This window comes from Orycteropus afer, unplaced genomic scaffold (assembly GCF_000298275.1).
Source record: "Orycteropus afer afer isolate SDZICR_OR568_19922 unplaced genomic scaffold, OryAfe1.0 scaffold00130, whole genome shotgun sequence".
NCBI lineage: Eukaryota > Metazoa > Chordata > Mammalia > Tubulidentata > Orycteropodidae > Orycteropus > Orycteropus afer.
This window is the reverse complement of record NW_006921717.1, coordinates 5,115,000-5,132,011: the sequence shown is the minus strand read 5'-3', so window position 1 is coordinate 5,132,011 and position 17,012 is coordinate 5,115,000. Positions and strand designations below refer to the sequence as shown.

General features: G+C 55.9%; 1 protein-coding gene across 1 annotated transcript in view; it reads right to left on the bottom strand.

Annotated features, from left to right (window-relative positions):
* The window catches only part of MACROD1 (mono-ADP ribosylhydrolase 1), a 179,521-nt gene that overhangs the window by 151,495 nt on the left and 11,014 nt on the right, over positions 1 to 17,012 (bottom strand). The window contains exons 2-3 of the mRNA XM_007944990.1: positions 10,007 to 10,108; positions 9,124 to 9,240 (exon numbers count right to left, since the gene is read on the bottom strand). Of these exons, the coding sequence (XP_007943181.1) occupies positions 9,124 to 9,240; positions 10,007 to 10,108 (219 nt within the window). The remainder of the gene's footprint in view (positions 1 to 9,123; positions 9,241 to 10,006; positions 10,109 to 17,012) is intronic.

Below are 17,012 nucleotides of genomic sequence, written 5' to 3'. Positions count from 1 at the left end.
ACACAGTGGGGCAATGGGGATGTTTGAGTGGGACATGAAGACACACCTGCCATAGGCCACTGGAAGCTAGGACTAGGCCACTCCAGAGTCAACACCCCACAGACACCAGTGTCTGAGGAACGGGCCCCTGGTCCTTGGGGGTGGGGGTTCTGTGGCTTCAGGGGCTGCATCCTTCATCTCTTAGGGCTGATGAGTGCCCATCCATTACACAGGCAGCCTCCCAGGGTCTTCAGCCAAGGCAAAGAGGAAGATTCTAGCACACCGAGCCAAGGCTGCAGATCCAGCCCTTTCCATGCTCGGCCGGTTTAATGGTCCCCATTAATTTCAAAACACATGCATTCCCCCCAGCTCTGACCTCCTCAGCTCAGTGCTTGGAGTGGAGAGCGCGTCGGGGACACGGGCAGACGCCCAGGTGTGGGCGCTGAGGCCATGGGCCTCAAGGACGGGCAGGAGCCAGGCAGAGGCCACCGGGCACCAGATGGGGACCCCTAACCGGTGCTTCCTAACTACATACTTGTCGTGACGGAGAGAAAAGGCCAAGAAGGGCCTGGGGCTGTGGGTCAGGAAGCCTGGGCTTGAGGCTGTTTTGCCACCTCCCGGCTGTGTGACCCTGAGCAGATTACTGTCCCTCTCTTGTCACCAGGTCATAGTGAGCCTGGTGCCCCAGAGCCGAGTGCAGAGCCAGCAACCTCACAAGGACCCCAAAGGACAGCCGTACTGTCTGCAGTGGAGGCCGAAGGGGCCCCTCACTGCAAACTACAGGACGTTAACAGCCTGGCAGGCAGGCTTAAAGCGGACATTCATCACAGGGACTAACCTGCTATTTTCCTTCCCTTTCGCTTTCTTTTAAGTAAATAGAATAGCCAACCTCTTTACAGACACTGAGTGCTTTAGATTTGTTATTTTCAATTACGTATTCTTCTAAGCATAGCCCTCTCCCGCGACTGCTTTTGGCCGAGAACCGTAACCTATGAAGCGAGACGACCCTGAGAAGAAGGACGCTGAGTCCGGAGTAACCAGGGAAGAGAGGAACAGAGACATTCCTGGCCGTCCCAGGATCTCCAACCCCCTTCCTGTCTCCCTACGTGGCCATGTTTTCCCCTTTGCTCCAGGAGACAGGTATTTTAGGGACGTGACTCTGTCTCCTTGGGGGTCGACACTCAGTAAACATTTCACTTTCCCGCTTGAACCCGTTGTGATCACTGGCTCTTAGCGACAGGGGGTAAGGACCTTGTTTTCCTACACCACCACCACCTGCTGCAACGAGGAGCTGAGGTAAGGCAAGGATCATTGTGAGGCTGGCACAGCCCAGGCACTCGTTCTGCTGTGCATAGGGGTTGCTATGAGTCAGAGACGACTCAACAGCATCTAACATCAACAAACAACTACCACCAGGTATCCATGTGTGCAAAATGGAGCAGCCCCTCCGCACCCTGACTTCCGTGCCTAACCACGATGGGCAGGGCAGGCCGGGCTGGGCAGGAGGAGGGCACGGCGGGGCTGTGTGTGTGTGTGTGTGTGTGTGAAATAAATGGTTCATTAAATCCCTTGCGCTGTCCGAACACCTCTCACCATCTAGTCATCCAACACAGAGTCATCAGACCCAGGACACAGGGGCTCCGGTCCAGGGCCTACATCCTCATGTTTCCTTGGGAGGTGGCGAGGCTCTGGCTAATAAACCCAAGACTTGGTGTAAGACCTTGCATGAATGGACATTCCCAAGTCCTCCCCGACCCACCCAGCCAAAGCTCAGCTCCCTGGACCAGCGTGCAGAGCGAGGGGAATCTCGATAATTTTAGGCGCAGACGGTCGGTCGTCTATGAATTTATGTAGCCCTGTCTCGGCCTTCTGGAATGAGCGGCCCTCCTCCTGCAGCAGCGGAAATTAGGCGCTGGCACCGGCTCAGGTGTTCTGGGCCTCCTGATGGGGGAAGACGTCGCGAGAGCCCCCCGCCTCCCGACTGCCCCCCAGTCTATGCCGCCCCCTCCAACTGGACCCAGGAGCTTCTGACAAAGCAAACTGATGGCGTCACGCTGAAACCCAATGTCCAGGAGACAGGAGATTGGTTCCTTGTGCCCAGCACCTGTGAACTGGGGGAAGACTGGGGCCGGCCTCAGAAATGAGGCCACATGTGTGGCATGAGGTGGCCCTGGACACAGAGGACACACTAAATAACAATCTACTAGTGACACCATGGAGGTCCCATGGGGCCAGGGACCCCAGACCCAGATGCTGGCTCAAAGGTCTTGTCTGCACTGACCCTCTCCCCTGACCCCACACCACATGCCTCCTCCACTTTTCAGTTTCTTTTATTAAGGAGCTCTGGTGGCACGGCGCTTAAGGCATTTGACTACTAATCAGAAGTTGGTGGTTTAAATCCACCAGCCATTCTGCAGAAGGAAGACAGGGCAATCTATTTCTGTAAAGATTTACTGCCTCAGAAACCCAACCAATGGGGGTCCATGAGTCAGCATCAACTCGAAGGCACTGAGTTTGGTTTTTATAGTAAGGGCAGCCAACATGTACTCTGAGGACCCAAATTTTCCAACCTGAAAAGAAAAAGGGAAAAAAAGAGAGAGTGGTCCCATCTGCTCTGGAAAAGAATGAACTTTCTGAAAGCACTAGGGTCAGTCAAACTGGGTCCCGGTCCGAGCTCCTCCACTGCTGTGGCCTTAAGCTGTGTTGTGTCTCTGAGCCTCAGTTTCCCCATCAGGACAATGGGGCTGATATGCACTGGGAGGCCAGGAGAGGGCGCAAGCGGTACAACCTAGGTCTGGAGTGAGACCCTGAGTTCTGCGCACCGCTGTCCTTACCATCCCACGCTCCCCGGAGCTGCCACCCTGAGCAGCCTCAGCATGCATAGTGGGTGCCTCCCTTTCTCCAGGGTCTTCAGCCTCCACGCTCACACCACCAACCCCTTCTCTACACAGCCCACGCCATCTGTCTATACCCCAGGGATCTGTCTACATCTAAGTCTGATCCAGCGCCAGTCCCCCACAGCTAAGGACCCAGCATGGCTCATTCCAGACCTCTCAGAGCCACCCCAAGTCCCATCTGCATCACCTCACCCTACCACCTCTCTCTCTCTCCCCCTGGAATGCCTTTGCCGAACTACTGACCCCTGGGCTCATCTCAAGCACCCCCTCCTCCAGGCAGCCTTCCAGGCTTGCCTCCAGCCCCTGCAAGCAGGTGCCCATCATTCACAGACCTTGCAGTCCCTTCCATTCATATGTGTCACCCTCAATCCCCATATTGGCGATGAGAGACTGTCTTCTGCAGCCAGGCTGCCCACTGCCCGGTCCACAGCAGGCCCGCCATATACAGGCACTGAATGAGCCGGTTCCAACTCTGCCTCTGTCCCCCGAGGGGTGGGGGGCATCCTCTCTCTTTCTCTGAGCAGGGTTTGCTCCCTGAAAGTGGGGCCCTAGTCTCCCACAGGGACTCTGGGATGGTCACATACCCACAGAAGGTGGCCTGACTTTGCCATGCTGGGCTTTCCTTCAGGACAGGGGAGCAGTGGGCGCCCTTCCTCCCAGCAGCCAGGCCCAGCCCAGTGACAAGGTCCTGCTTTGCGGCCGGCCCCAGCCAGCTGCTTCGCCAGGTCCGGCCTGCCCTGCCCACTATAGAGAGGTTGCTGCTGGCGACGGGCAGCCAGCAAGCCTCAGCAAACACATTTAAATCTGAAGTGACAGATAAAGCGATTTACGGCGACAGTTTAGCGTCTGATCACTTCCCACAAGGCAGTCCGCGTCCCTCCAGCCCCGCTGCTTGCTAGTCCATCAAGGCGGTCACTAAATCATCAACTCCACACATGGCTGCCACCGCCGGCCCCGGGACCGCTGGGAGCAGGGGCGCAGGCCGCTCGGTGGACACTCAGGTGACTGCTTCCGGGCCTAGCCTGCTCCTGGCCAGGTGGGTTCCATCGGACCCTCCAGACAGCAAAAGGATGAAGCCAAGGCTTCCGGGGTCTCAGAAGGAGGGGTGATCCACCAAACGGCTGGCACATTTCCCATGAACCAAAGCCACGGCACTTAAGGAGACAGAGTGCCACTTCACGCCTTAGTTTAAATAAATAAGCAGCTTGAAGACTCCCTCCTCGGAGGCTGACTTGTGATGTGAGACACGGCTTCCCACACGTTCTTCACCGATGGCCCGAGCGCCTGCGCCCCTCCAAGGCCTCGCCACCCTGCCTGCCTCCTGCCACCCCCTTAGAATTAATTGGTCCCTGCGCGTCTCATGCCACTTCCTTCACACCTCGCAGTGCTTTGTCACGTTATCTTCTACTTAGCTGTTCTAGCTCCCACTTCCCAGTAATAATTTACTGGGGGCCGTGGTGTCCCAGGCTCCACGCCCAGCGCGGGGCGGGCCCCGCACTTCATCCTACGCCCACCGTGGGTGGGGCCTGGTGATGCCTCTTTTCAGAGGGGGAAAGGGAGGCTCGAGGCCACAGCGCTAGCAGCGGGAGCGCTAGGATGCCATGGCCCCTGGCTTCTCCACCCTGGGCTGCCCCACTTGCCGCCAGCTGAGGACCACTTGGTGGTGAAAGGTCCCTTCTCTCTCTGCACAAAGTGTCGCATTCATCCCCATCTGTCCCGCCATGCCCTGCAGGCCAAGGCCAGAGGTCGGACCCCTGGGCTGCCCAAGAATGAGGGTCTTTCTCTGTGCCCAGGGCACTTCCTGCCTGGGGCTCCCCTGTCTGTCAGGAACAAGGGTGCCCCACAGGCACAGGCCTGGTAAGCTAGGACCCAAGGGCACAGGAGGAAGGGACCGGGTCAAGGTCATACTCCTCTGGGCAAAGGGAAGATCAAACAACTCCAGCAACCACAGTACCTCCTGCCCCCGGTGGAGGACCCCCACCCCCAAGCTTCCCCAGGCCCAGATGCTGGCAGAGAATTGCAAACACAGCAGGGGGCCAATGGCCCCCAGACTTTCCTGCCACAGGATGGGGGCCTGCTGGGGCTCCAGGACCATCTCACCCCTGCAGCAGCCCGATTTAATTAAGATGGATACACTGTGCCCCCACGGGCAGAAGCCATGCCAGCACAGATGGCGGGAGCCGGGCTGCTCACAGGGGCTGCAAGGGCATCGGCTGGCAGCTGGTGGAGGAGGGCCAGGGGGCGGGGCAGGTGAAGTTGGGGGGCTGCCCTGGACATGGTGGTTCTACCTCTGCAACTCCAAGTCCTCCACTCACTAACCAGGCCTCCAGCCCCACTCCTTGCCAAGTACCACACAGCACATATCACACCCTACACACCCCGACAATCACACACAGCCCACACACATACACCCTCCACATGCATACACATCACACACATACACACACATATACACATACACACACCACCCACATCAGACAAAAATACACACCACACACATATACCACATATACACATTACACACACAGCACACATCACAAAAGTATACACACACCACACATGCACCCCACATCACACACTCATACATCCAACATCACACAAACACACACTACACATATCAAACACACACACTACACATATACCAGACATGCCCCACGTATCACACAACACACTCCACACACGTGTATTCACACATGTCTACCACACACATACTCACACATCACGCATACACCCACATACATACACACATAATCATACACACACATCCACACCTCATGCACACCCCACACATCACCCACACACACTCATGCACATACATCACACTCACATACACTCCCCAATCACATCTCCAACAGCAACAAAGTCAGGTAAAAGCCAGTCCTGGATTCGCTGCTAGAGGACCAGGTGGGAGACAGTCCTATTTTCTGAGTGGGGGGGAGGGATGAGGACAGATAGCAGGAAGGTACCAGGCCCCGCCCTCTCCAGGGATCCTCAGGGTCCTACCCAGGCACGGGAGGGGTGCCTCGGCCTTGCTGGAGTCCCCTCTAACCCTGACTTCTCGGGATGGAAAAGGCCTGGGGGATCCCGTCCCCCTTTGTTCCCCCAACACCCGCCCCTCTTGTCTTTGCAGCTGCAGCCTGGCGAGCAGAGGGGAGGTGGCGGCTACACCCTCCCGGCCCCCTCTCCATCTGGCAGGGAGACAAACATACACCCCACCCACAGGCTGCCAGCTCTCAAAGCCCCAGTCCCAGTCCCACCTGCAGGGTTCCCCGCGGCCACCCACACCCGCGGGGCCAACGCTGCCCTGGGCTTCACAGAGAAAACATTTTAAGTTCCCACTCTGAAGTACGGGCTCCCCCCTTTCCCCCACTGTGGTGGCTCGGGGGCCGGCGCTCAGAAGCAATTATTCACGGCTAATGATTATAATCAAGTCAAATAGAATTTAATGGACACGTATTCTCTTCCTGCTTGAAACTTTACATATGAATTAAGCACATATGGGTTTCACGAGGCACAGACGCAGATTTATGCCACCCCGAAAAGCCCCGCGTTCCCCACGAATTTTATTCTGCTAATAAACCGGCTGATTTACCGCCGGGGCGGCGCCGGGAGAGGCGAGCTCTGCTGCCCCCTGGTGGCGGCGCGGGGCGGGGCCAAGGCCGCCGGCGGGGTGGGGGCGGGGCCAAAGCGAAGGGGCCCGGGACTCGGGGACCTGGCTGAGTCTAGGCTGCTCCGGACACGACACAGATGCACCCCTGGGGGCGGTGCCAAGGCTGCTGAGGACCCCGGGATGTAGGGCAGTGCCAGAGCCACTAGGAACCCCCAAGGTCCCCCCAGTGTCAAGGCATCAGGGACACCCCACCCTCCCGGGCCAAGGGCAAAGCCACCAGGGGCCTGAGTCAAGGCCATTGAGAACTCACACATATACACCCAGAGGCAGAGCCAAGGAAGGGAGGCAAAAGCCATACTGCCCTCCTAGGGCAGGTTCAGGAGACAAGACAGGTGGACACCCACACCCGCTCCAGGGGGTGGGGACCAAAGCCCCAGGATCTCCAGGGAGGGAGCCAGACAGAGCCGGAGTCAAGGCTGCTGAACACCGCGGGGCCAGTGTGAAAGCCACCAGGGACCACGGTGGTCCCACCAATGCCAAGGTCACCCTGGGATCACTGGAGGGTTCGTGTGGCTGAGTGGGAGCCCCAGGTCCGGGGCCTGTGTGAACCCTGGGGCTCCAAGCAGAATGTAGGTCCTGGAGGTTTCAACAGAAAGACTTTTTAGAGAAAAATTAAAAAGGAGGTCCCAGGAGAACACAACAAGCGACACTGGGTAAACTGAGGCGAGCAGAGGCTAGTGAAAGAGGACCAGCTCAGAGAGTGGCAATGACGGTGTTTCAACACCACCAGCGGGGGCAGGGACGCAGCCAGGCGCTGCGTGGGCCTCACATTTCACAGGATCCTGCAATACCGGCGGGTGGGTTTCTGTGGGCCCACTGAGGAGCATGGAGGCAGGCAGGTGGGGACGCGGATGCGGGAGCCCGGGCCCCACCCCCAGCCCCAGCAGAGTAAATGAAGCCAGGACTAAAGTGCTCCTCAGAGTGAGAAGCTGCACTCGGTGTCTGGCAAGTCACAGGGCAATTAGGAAAAGACATTAATCTCGGCCACCGAGTACAGTGTCCGCCCCACTCCATCTACAGCCAACTGACACCCCTGCGGCCCCTGACCCGCCCTGGTGGCCCCCAACGTGGGCTGGGGGGAGCTGATAAGATGCCCCACTTTTCCCTTCTGGCAAGAAGAGTACCAGCGGGGCCTCCCACACCCTGTGGGTGACTGCAGGCTGGGGGCACCAGGAACGCAACAGCCCCTCCATCACAGCCCCGTGGTGGAGGGCAAGGACATGGTTGAGCTCTGCCCTGGACACAGACTTGGAACCACTCGGTCCTCTGGCCCTCAGTACAGACAACAGGAGGTCCTTCAGCGCCATCACCTCCCCCCACCCCCACAGCTATGACATCCGACATCCACAGTGTCTGCCCAGATGGAGTGGCCAACCTTGGTCCCACATACTCGTCCCAGCGGGTCCTAGTGGCCCGAGGGTACATCTGAACCAGCAGCAGAAAGCCAATGGTGACCCGAGCTCCCTCCGTCTTCCTCGGCCAGCCGCTCCGAATTAGAACTCCTGCCTGAGTGTGCACCTGGGACAGGTAAAAAGGGGGAAAGGGACCCGTGCACAGCTGCCAACAAAGGTGCAGAGAGCAATGCCAGAAACACAAACCCTAAGCTGGCCCTCCCCCTGAGCCCTGCAGGCCCAATCACAACTAAATCAGCGGGGACAACATTGGCAGCACCGTGTCCTGGAGACTAGGGGAGCCACCCTCAGCCCTGCAGGCCCGATGAGACACGGCGATACGAGAGGCTCGTGAGCGGCCCGAGCCTGCAAGGAGTTTGCTGTGAGTCAGGACTCAAGACCAGAGGACCTGCCCAGGCTGGTGAAGGACCACCTGCCCAGCATCTAGGACAAAGGCACCCCCGCCTCCAAGTGGAGGGTCGGCGAGCAAGTGAGCCAGGCGGGCATTCGGCCTCCCAGCCCTGGCCCCATGAAGCGAAAGCACACCTGGTGACAATGACCCTGGCTGCTGGTCCTTCTGGACATACCACCACTGAGCGACCCCGAGTCCTTCCCTGGAGCCTTCTGGCCTCACCCAGACAAGCCTACCCAGGAGAACAAGTGGCCACCTTCCTTCCTCCCCCAAGACAGGATAAAAGCCACAACTGCCCTACTCATCACAATAAACCGCCAAGCCAGCAAGAGCCAGACGCAGGTGGGGAACAGGCGCTAGAGAGCAGCTCTGTCCCTCCCTTCCCCCACCTGCCCAGGTCCGAAGGGGGCAGGGTGGGCAGGAAGCGGAGGAAAGAAAGCAGTAGTCAGGGGCGTCTGCAGCCCTCGCAGTCAGACCACCCCACTCTGGCCCCTGCATTCCTGGCAGGGCAGCCCGGCCCCATTCCAGCCGCGCTCCCCCCCCATCCCTGGCTGCTAATGGTCTCAGACACTGCAAGCCGCTCAGCAGAGGTGCCCCCGACACACCAGGTCACGGTTTCAAGGGAAGCAGAGCCCACGTGGCCGACACACTGGGCTCCCGTGGCGCCAGCAGGCCACTCTCACCCGGCAACCCGAGCCCCACTGGAGCCAGCTGGTGCCCACTCAGCAGACCCGGGCCAGGCGGAGAGGCGACCGCCCAGAGGCCCCCACTCACCGGCATTGACAATGGCATCCACCTCCAGCTTGGTGATGTCGCCGCGGAACAGGGAGATCTTGTCGTTGAGTTGTTTGTCCTTCTTGTACTTGGGCTCCTCCACCTTCTCGGCCACCCCTGGAATGAGTGGGGTTCAAGGGTCACAGAGAGGCTCCCCCTCAGGCCAGCCCCATCCCCAGCCCAGAGGCCGCCTGCAATGAGGTGTTTGCAGGGAACCGGAACAACCCACCCAGATGAGATACCTACAATAACCCCAGCTCACAGACACGTGTAGTCACAGGCAAAGCTCTTGAGGGGTCTGGGCTCAGTTTTCCAACTGCCTAATAGGAAGCCTAAGGCATCTGACTGCTAACCGGAAGACTGGCAGTTCAAACCCACCAGCTACTCCTTGGAAGGAAGATTGGGCAATCTACTTCCATAGAGATACCTCCTCAGAAACCCAAGGAGGAGTAGCACTATGAGTCGAACTGACTCAAGGGCAGTGAGTTGGGTGGGTTTTTTTTTTTTTAAATGAGAATAAAAATTGAACTTGCCTCAGCTGTGTTAAGAATTAAATAAGGGGACAAGTACCCTGAACACAGTAAACCCACACCAAACCCACTGCCATCGAGTCAATCCTGACTCATAGCGACCCCCACAGAGTTTCCAAGGCTGTAAATTTTTACCAAAGTAGACTGTCTCAGCTTCCTCTCAAGGAGCAGCTGGTGGGTTTGAACTACCAACCTTGTGGTTAGCAGCCCAATGCCTTACCCACCGCACCACCAAAAATCCAAACCAAACTCAGGGATGATTCTTCTTGTCTGCACTGTTCTCCCAAGCCCTGGCTCTGAAGAGGCCACCTCCAGATACCCAGCTGGGCCCCTCCCACCTGCGCAGGGCCTACCTTTGGCCGTCTCCTTCCACGTCGGAATTTTCTTCAGCCTGACGAAGTCCTTGCAGAAGTAGTGTGCCTCCCTCTGCTTTTCACTGAGGCCACTCAGGAAAGCTGGAGAGGAGAGGCAGGGAGGAGAATCAGGACAGGCGGGAGAGGCCGGCTCCATTTGTCCCTGTCCAAGTCTCCCCTCCTCACGTGACTCTCGCCTTCCCCATACACAGCCATCTTTCCCTCCGGCTCATGGGGAGAGGGGTACTGGAGGGGGGCTACACCACCACACCCTACCTCCTTTGTTCTGGAGGGGAAACTGAGGCCCAGGGAGGCTGAGGGACTCACTCAGGGACCATAGACTTGAGTGCAGAATTCAGTCCTGACAGTTTCCAGCTGCGCCCACATCCCTCTGGGTCCCTAAGTTTATAGAGGGGGGTAACACCCACCAAGGAATAGCTCAAGCTTACAGGCATTCATGCACGCTAAAGCCAGGCAGGTCGGTGGCACACAGTCACATTATCAATCAACAAAAAGGAAGACCGGAGAGGAAGAATCGATGCCTTTGAATCGTGGTGTTGGAGAAGAATACCGAATACACACGGTGGCCGGAAGAACAAACAAATCTGTCTTGGAGGAAGTACAGCCATAATGCTTCTTAGAAGCAAGGATAGAGAGACTTCATCTTGCTTAATATGGATATGTCACCGGGAGGGACCAATCGCTGGAAAAAGACATCATGCTTGGTAGAGGGTCACTGAAAAACAGAGGGACCTTCCAGGCGATGGACTGACACAGTGGCTGTGAAAATGGGCTCAACTGACAAGGGACAAGGTTCTAGTGGCTTTTTGGCCACAACCAGCTACCTAGAGGGAGCAAGTAATTGGACCTGTGGGCTCAGGACCATAGTTGCAGGGGACATCAAGCTCAATTGGCTTAACACGCTACACAAAAACATTGTTCTGTGTCCTCCTTTGGTGAGCAGCAACTGGGGTCTTAAAAGCTTGCAAACAGCCATCTAGATGGGTCTTTCCTCATCCAGAGCAAAGAAGAATGAAGAAAACCAAAGACGCATGGAAACAGTCAGTCCAAGGGACTGGTAGAGTATGTGATCCTCAGCCTATATGACCATGAGACCAGAAGAAGTAGATGGTGCCCGGCTACCACTGTCAACCACTCGGAGGGGGATCAGCACAGGAGATCCTGGAGAGAGTGGGAGGACAAAGTGGAACAAAACTCAAAATAATTTTTTAAAAAAAGACCAAGTTTTCTGGTCTGATAGAGCCTGGTGAGACCCCTGAGACTATGGCCCCTAGTTACCCTTCAGGTCTGGAATTGAACTCACTCCTGCGGCTTCCAGCCAAACAACAGACAGGAATATGGGATGAACATTCACATCAGGAGATACACTCCACTGTGGGAGAACAGAAGGGCAGTGTTTGTACAGAGAAACAGCTCGGGGGGCAGGAGTGCATGGGAGGGAAGGACACAGGGAAGAGGCAACTATGGGGATGAAGTAGGAAGAGAGCTGTTGCATTGTGGGGAATTGTAGTCAATGTCATGAGACAAAATGTATATGAACTGCTGAATGGAAAATGAATTTGCTCTGTGAACTTTCACCCAAATCACAAAAAATAAATAAATAAAATGGGCTCAAGCACAGAAATGACTGTGAGGATGGTGGGGGACGGGGCTGTTTCCTTCTATTGTCCGTAAGGGGTCACCTAGGAGTTGGAACTGACTTGACAGCACCCAAACACACGTTGTCCACTGGTTACTCATTGTCATTGTCACCAGTAGGGGGTCTCTGGGTGGCACAAACAGTTAAACACTCAACTACCAAGAGGAAGGCTGGCAGTTCAAACCCAACCAGAGGCACCTAGGAAGAAAGGCCTGGTGATCTGCCTCCGATAGGTCACAGCCTTGGAAACTTTGTGGTGCGGTTCCACTCTGCACACGTGGAGTCACCATGCATTGGAACTGATTCGATGGCCACTCACAGCAACAGGACACAAGGAATCAGGACAACTGGCCTCAAAGGGCCAGAGTCACACTGCCACCCACTCTGACCAGCTTCAAGAAACAGGGGCCTGGACAGAGGGGGAGAAAAATGTACAACAAAACTCAAAGTCACAGAAAAGACCAGGCTTACTGGTCTGATAGACACTGGGGCCCCCCAAGACTAAGGCCCTTAGATACCCTACAAACCTGGAACTGAACCCAGCCCCGGGGATCACCCTTCAGCCCAACCACAGACAGGCCTGTAAAGTGACAGAGACGTCAGGAGGAATGTGATCCTCCGACCGCTGTGACCCTGCGAAACCAAAAGGGCAGCATTTGCCAATAAACAAAGCTCAGAAGGCAGGAGGGGCAGGACAGGAGCCCAAACGGAAATGGGGACGGAAACGGGGAACCCAGGGAGGAAGTGGGACGAGTGCTGTTAAACTACTGAACGGAAAACTAATCAGCTCTATGAGCCTTCACTCAAACCACAATACGAGGTTAAAAAAATGTGAGGGGAGCGGTTCAGGAGTCGGACCAGCACAGTAGCTCCAACAACGGGCTCAAATACACATTCTGAGGGGAAATAGAGTGCCAGGGAACCAAACCGATCTGGGGCTTGTTCCTGACACCCCCAGTGTTGACTGAGCCCCCAGCCCCACATAGGCACCCATCTGGGGCTCTCCCCAGGAGCCCAGGGGGTGGCTGGCATTGTCCCCATTTTACAGATGACAAAGCAGGGACGCAGAGGTTAGGAATCCACCCACAGTCCCACAGCTGGTGGGTGGGGACCCAGGTCCACCATCCATTCGTGGACGCAGCACGGCCAGGAGCCCCCGTTCCAGCCCTGCCCCCTGGACCTGGCCTTCCCTTTGGGGCGGCACCAGGTAGAGGCAAGGCTGAGCTCCTCCGAGGTTTTGCACCGACGAGGTTCAGGCTTGCAGCTCACGGGCTCCCCCTGCCGGCCCACGGCCGCCTCAGCACCGCTGCTCTCAGCCCAGCCTGGCGCCCTGAAGGAGCAGCCCCCATTGATGTCCCAGGGGAGGGGGCAACCAACTGCCAAGGTCACCGTCAAGAAACTCAAAAAACACCAAGAAATGTGTAGCGTGGGAGGGGAACTAGAGGAGCTGGTGGGGAGGAGGGGTCTGCCTTCTGGAAACTTCTATGGAAGTGGTTGTATGAGGGGCAGGTATTCAGGGGAGACAGGTCACCACTCCCTCCCTTTCCCTGCCGATTCTAGGTTTCCACATCCGTCCAGTGGCAGCGGTGGTGATCACACCCTGTGGCAAGGATGCCAAGAGCACTAGGTGACATAACTCACGGAAAAAGCTTGTAGTGACACTCAATAATGTATCCGAGAGGACTGTGGTCAAAGTCACAGCACCCCAAACCAGCTTCAACTGGCTCAAGCCAAAACCACACTTTTGTGTATGTGTGTGTGGTAATTTTTATTGTGCTTTGGGTGAAAGTTTACAAAGTAAAGTCATTTTCCATACAGCAGTTCATACACATTTTGTTTCATGACATTGACTACAATTCCACACAGTGTAACAGCTCTCTTCCCACTCCCTCCCGTAGTTACCTATTCCCTGTGTCCTTCTTTCCCATGCGTTCCTGCCCTGAGCTGTCTCCCTGTGCAAACACTGTCCTTCTGCTCTCTCACGATGGAGCATTCTAAGGATGTGTCTACCTGATGTAAACGTTCACCTCGTATGTCTGTCCATTGTTTGGCTGGAAGCCACGGGAGTGAGTTCGGTTCCAGACCTGAAGGGTAACTAGGCGCCGTAGTCTCGGGGGTCTCACCAGGCTCTATCAGACCAGCAAACCCAGTCTTTTTCATGATTTTGAGTTTTGTCCTCCATTGCAAAACCACCCTTTCTGGAACCCACTTCCCACTCCTTCTATGGCATTCACTCAACACCTATGACATGCGCGTCCTGCATTCACTGAGCGTCCATGGCACACAGGTCCTGCACCAGTGCTGGGGACACAGTGTTGAACAAATAGATGCGGCCCTCGTGAACCTGCAGCCCAGCAGGGAGTCCAAGGCTGGCCCGAGCATTACGCAAGCAAGCAGTTCAAATCCTGCTATGTGCTGCAAAAGAGACGTGCAGGAGAGTGGGAGGGGGTAACCAGGACCTGAACCCAGGGGAGGCAAGGGAACATCTAACTGAGACTGAGGAGAGGAGTGGGAGGTGGTCTGGGCAGGGAAGGGCATTCTGCTCTCCGGAGGCCTCAATGAATGAAATTCAGTGTGTGGAGAGGGGTGAGTGTGTCGGGACATGACCAGAAGGCAGCAGGGCCTATGTGGAGTCTTGAAGGCCTGTTAGGGATCTGACTCCATCCCCCACTCCCTCACTGCCATCGAGTGGGTTCCAACTGACCCCCACTGGGTTTCCGAGGTGGTAAATGTTTATAGAAGTAGATTGCCCCATCTTCCTTCCGAGGAGTGGCTGGTGGGTTTGAACCACCAACCTTCTGGTCAGCAGTCAGATGCCTTAGGCACTATGCCACCAGAGCTCCCTGACCCCATCCCCAGGGTACCAGGATCACACTGAAAATGTTCTCACCAGCTACAGATTGAGACCTGTCCCCCGGAATGGTGCCATTTTCGTCCTTTCCAAGGGGACACGCTGGCCCCTCAGTCACGGGCCTCCCTTGTTGCTCACAGACCATTCCCTGTGCCCCCTTCTGAAGACCTGAGGATGCATCACTTAAACGCTCCTTTCTTTGGGTGTGTGTGGGGTGGGTATTTGGAAAGAGTTAAAGTGTCCCCACAAGCCTCAGTTTCCTCTTCTGTAAAGTGGGACACCCGCAACAAACACCAGCTTAGTTTGGTACAAAGTGCTCAGCTGCTGTCGTCCGGTACCTCTGAGGGCCAGGAACGGACTGCAGAGGGAGCGGCCGGGGCTTGATCCAGGCCTGTGTGTGTGACAGTTACGACTGTGTGTCCACTTGGCCAGACCATGATTCTAAGAGGTTTAAGCAGCTGTGATGTGGTCACCTCCATGACGAGATGAGCTGTGAGTGGCCAATCAGTTGAAAGGCAGTTTCCTCAGGGGTGTGGCCTGCTTCCAATGTACTTGTGGACATCCTGGGAACATTCGCTGGCTTTCCGCTGGGCCTGATCCTGCATCCAGTTAATCATCGTCTCCCGTTCTTGGAGCTAAGCCAGCACCCTGCCCAAATGCCGCTGATTCTGGGAGTCTTCCCTTCCAGCCTGTGAGCCAGTAATCTGCCATTTTACCTGCTCATCTTGGATTCGGCAGCCCCTGCAGCTGCGTGAGTAGGGAGTTGGGAAAAGCCTCCAGCTTGACGTCTGACCCACGAACTCGGTATTTACAGTGTCTACAACTGTGTGAGCCATCTCCCTAAGATAAATTTCTCCCTCTATATACACACGTGTGTGTGTGTGTGTTTATGGGAAGCTCTGGTGGTGTAATGCTTAAGGCATTTGACCGCTAACCAGAAGGCTAGCAGTTCAAACCCACCAGCCACTCCTCAGAAGGAATCAGGCAATCTATTTCCGTAGTTGATCCCACCTTAGAAACCCAAGGAGGGGTTGCTATGAGTCAAATGGACTCCATGGCAGTGAGTTTGGTTTGGTTTATATGTTGTTGTTGTTGTTATGTGTCATGGAGTCAGACCCGACACATAGCGACCCCTCCTTGGGTTTCCGAGGCAGTATCACTACGGAAGTAGATTGCCCAACCTTCCTTCCGAGGAGTGGCTGGTGGGTTTGAACCGCCAGCCTTCTGGTTAGCAGTCAAGTGTCTTAGGCACTATGCTACCAGAGCTCCTTTGGTGTATGTGTGTGTGTGTGTGTGTGTATACAGACATACATATGTATAAACAATGAGTAAGGAAGACCAAAGAAGAGGTGATGCTTTTGAGTTGCGCTGTTGGCGAAGAATACTGCCCGAAGAACAAATCTGTCCTGGAGGAAGTGCAGCCAGAATTGTCCTTGAAAGTGAGAATGGTCAGACTTCATCTCTCCTCCTTTGGTCATGTTGTCAGAAGGGACCACTCCCTGGAGAAGGACATCATGCCTGGTAAAGTGGGGGGTCAGTGAAAAAGGGGAAGACCCTCAACTAGATGGACTGACACCGTGGCTACAACGATGGGCTCAGGTATAAGAATGACTGTGAGGCTGGCTCAGGACAGGGAAGTGTTTCATTCCTTTGTACACAGGGTCGCTAAGAGTCAGAGCCAACTTGACGGCACCTAACAACAATAACATACATACACACATACATATACACACACACATATATACATATCTGTATATATATATGTATATATGTATGTATGAACCCAGGGGAGGCATGGGAACATCTAATTGAGACTAAGGAGATTGGGAGGGGGTCTGGGCTTATATATATAAGCTTCACTGGTTTTGCTTCTCTGGAGAACACAGCCTAAGACTCCTGCCTCTCCCCAGCATTTTGAATGCAGATCAATTAAGCTGGGAAAGCTTCCTGGAGGAGGTGACTCCAACTTCTCTGGTCACCCTCAGGAGCTACAACCCACTCAAGAGAACCCCACCACCAAGCAGAGGGCTTCTCTAACCTCTTGACCTGCCTGTGGCAGGTTCCCGTCTGCCATGGAAGTCAGCTTACTCTTCTCCCCTCTCCAGCCTCCCCTGACCCTGCTCTGCCCTCACTGAAAGCCAGCGGCTTCCCCCGCAGCCCTCTCCACTGCACCATCCTGCCTGCCTTCCAACACCCTCACGTGTCCCACTCCTAAAACAAAGCCATCCTCAAGGCCACACCCACGCCCCACCAGCCGTGGCATCCGTTCTCCGTCTCCCTCCTCTGCTGCCCCCACTCACTGTCCCCACCTGCTCTCTTCTCCGCTCCCCTCAGCCCACACCAGTCTGGGCAAGGTCACCATGTGGCCTGGTGGCCTGTGGCTGCACTCAGCGTGCCCAGCCCTGTCTTGCCCAAACTCCTGGGACCACCCACTGCTGAGCCCACTCAGCTTATTTTCACTTCTGTCTCCTGCTGCCTTGCCCCGTCTTTCAGCC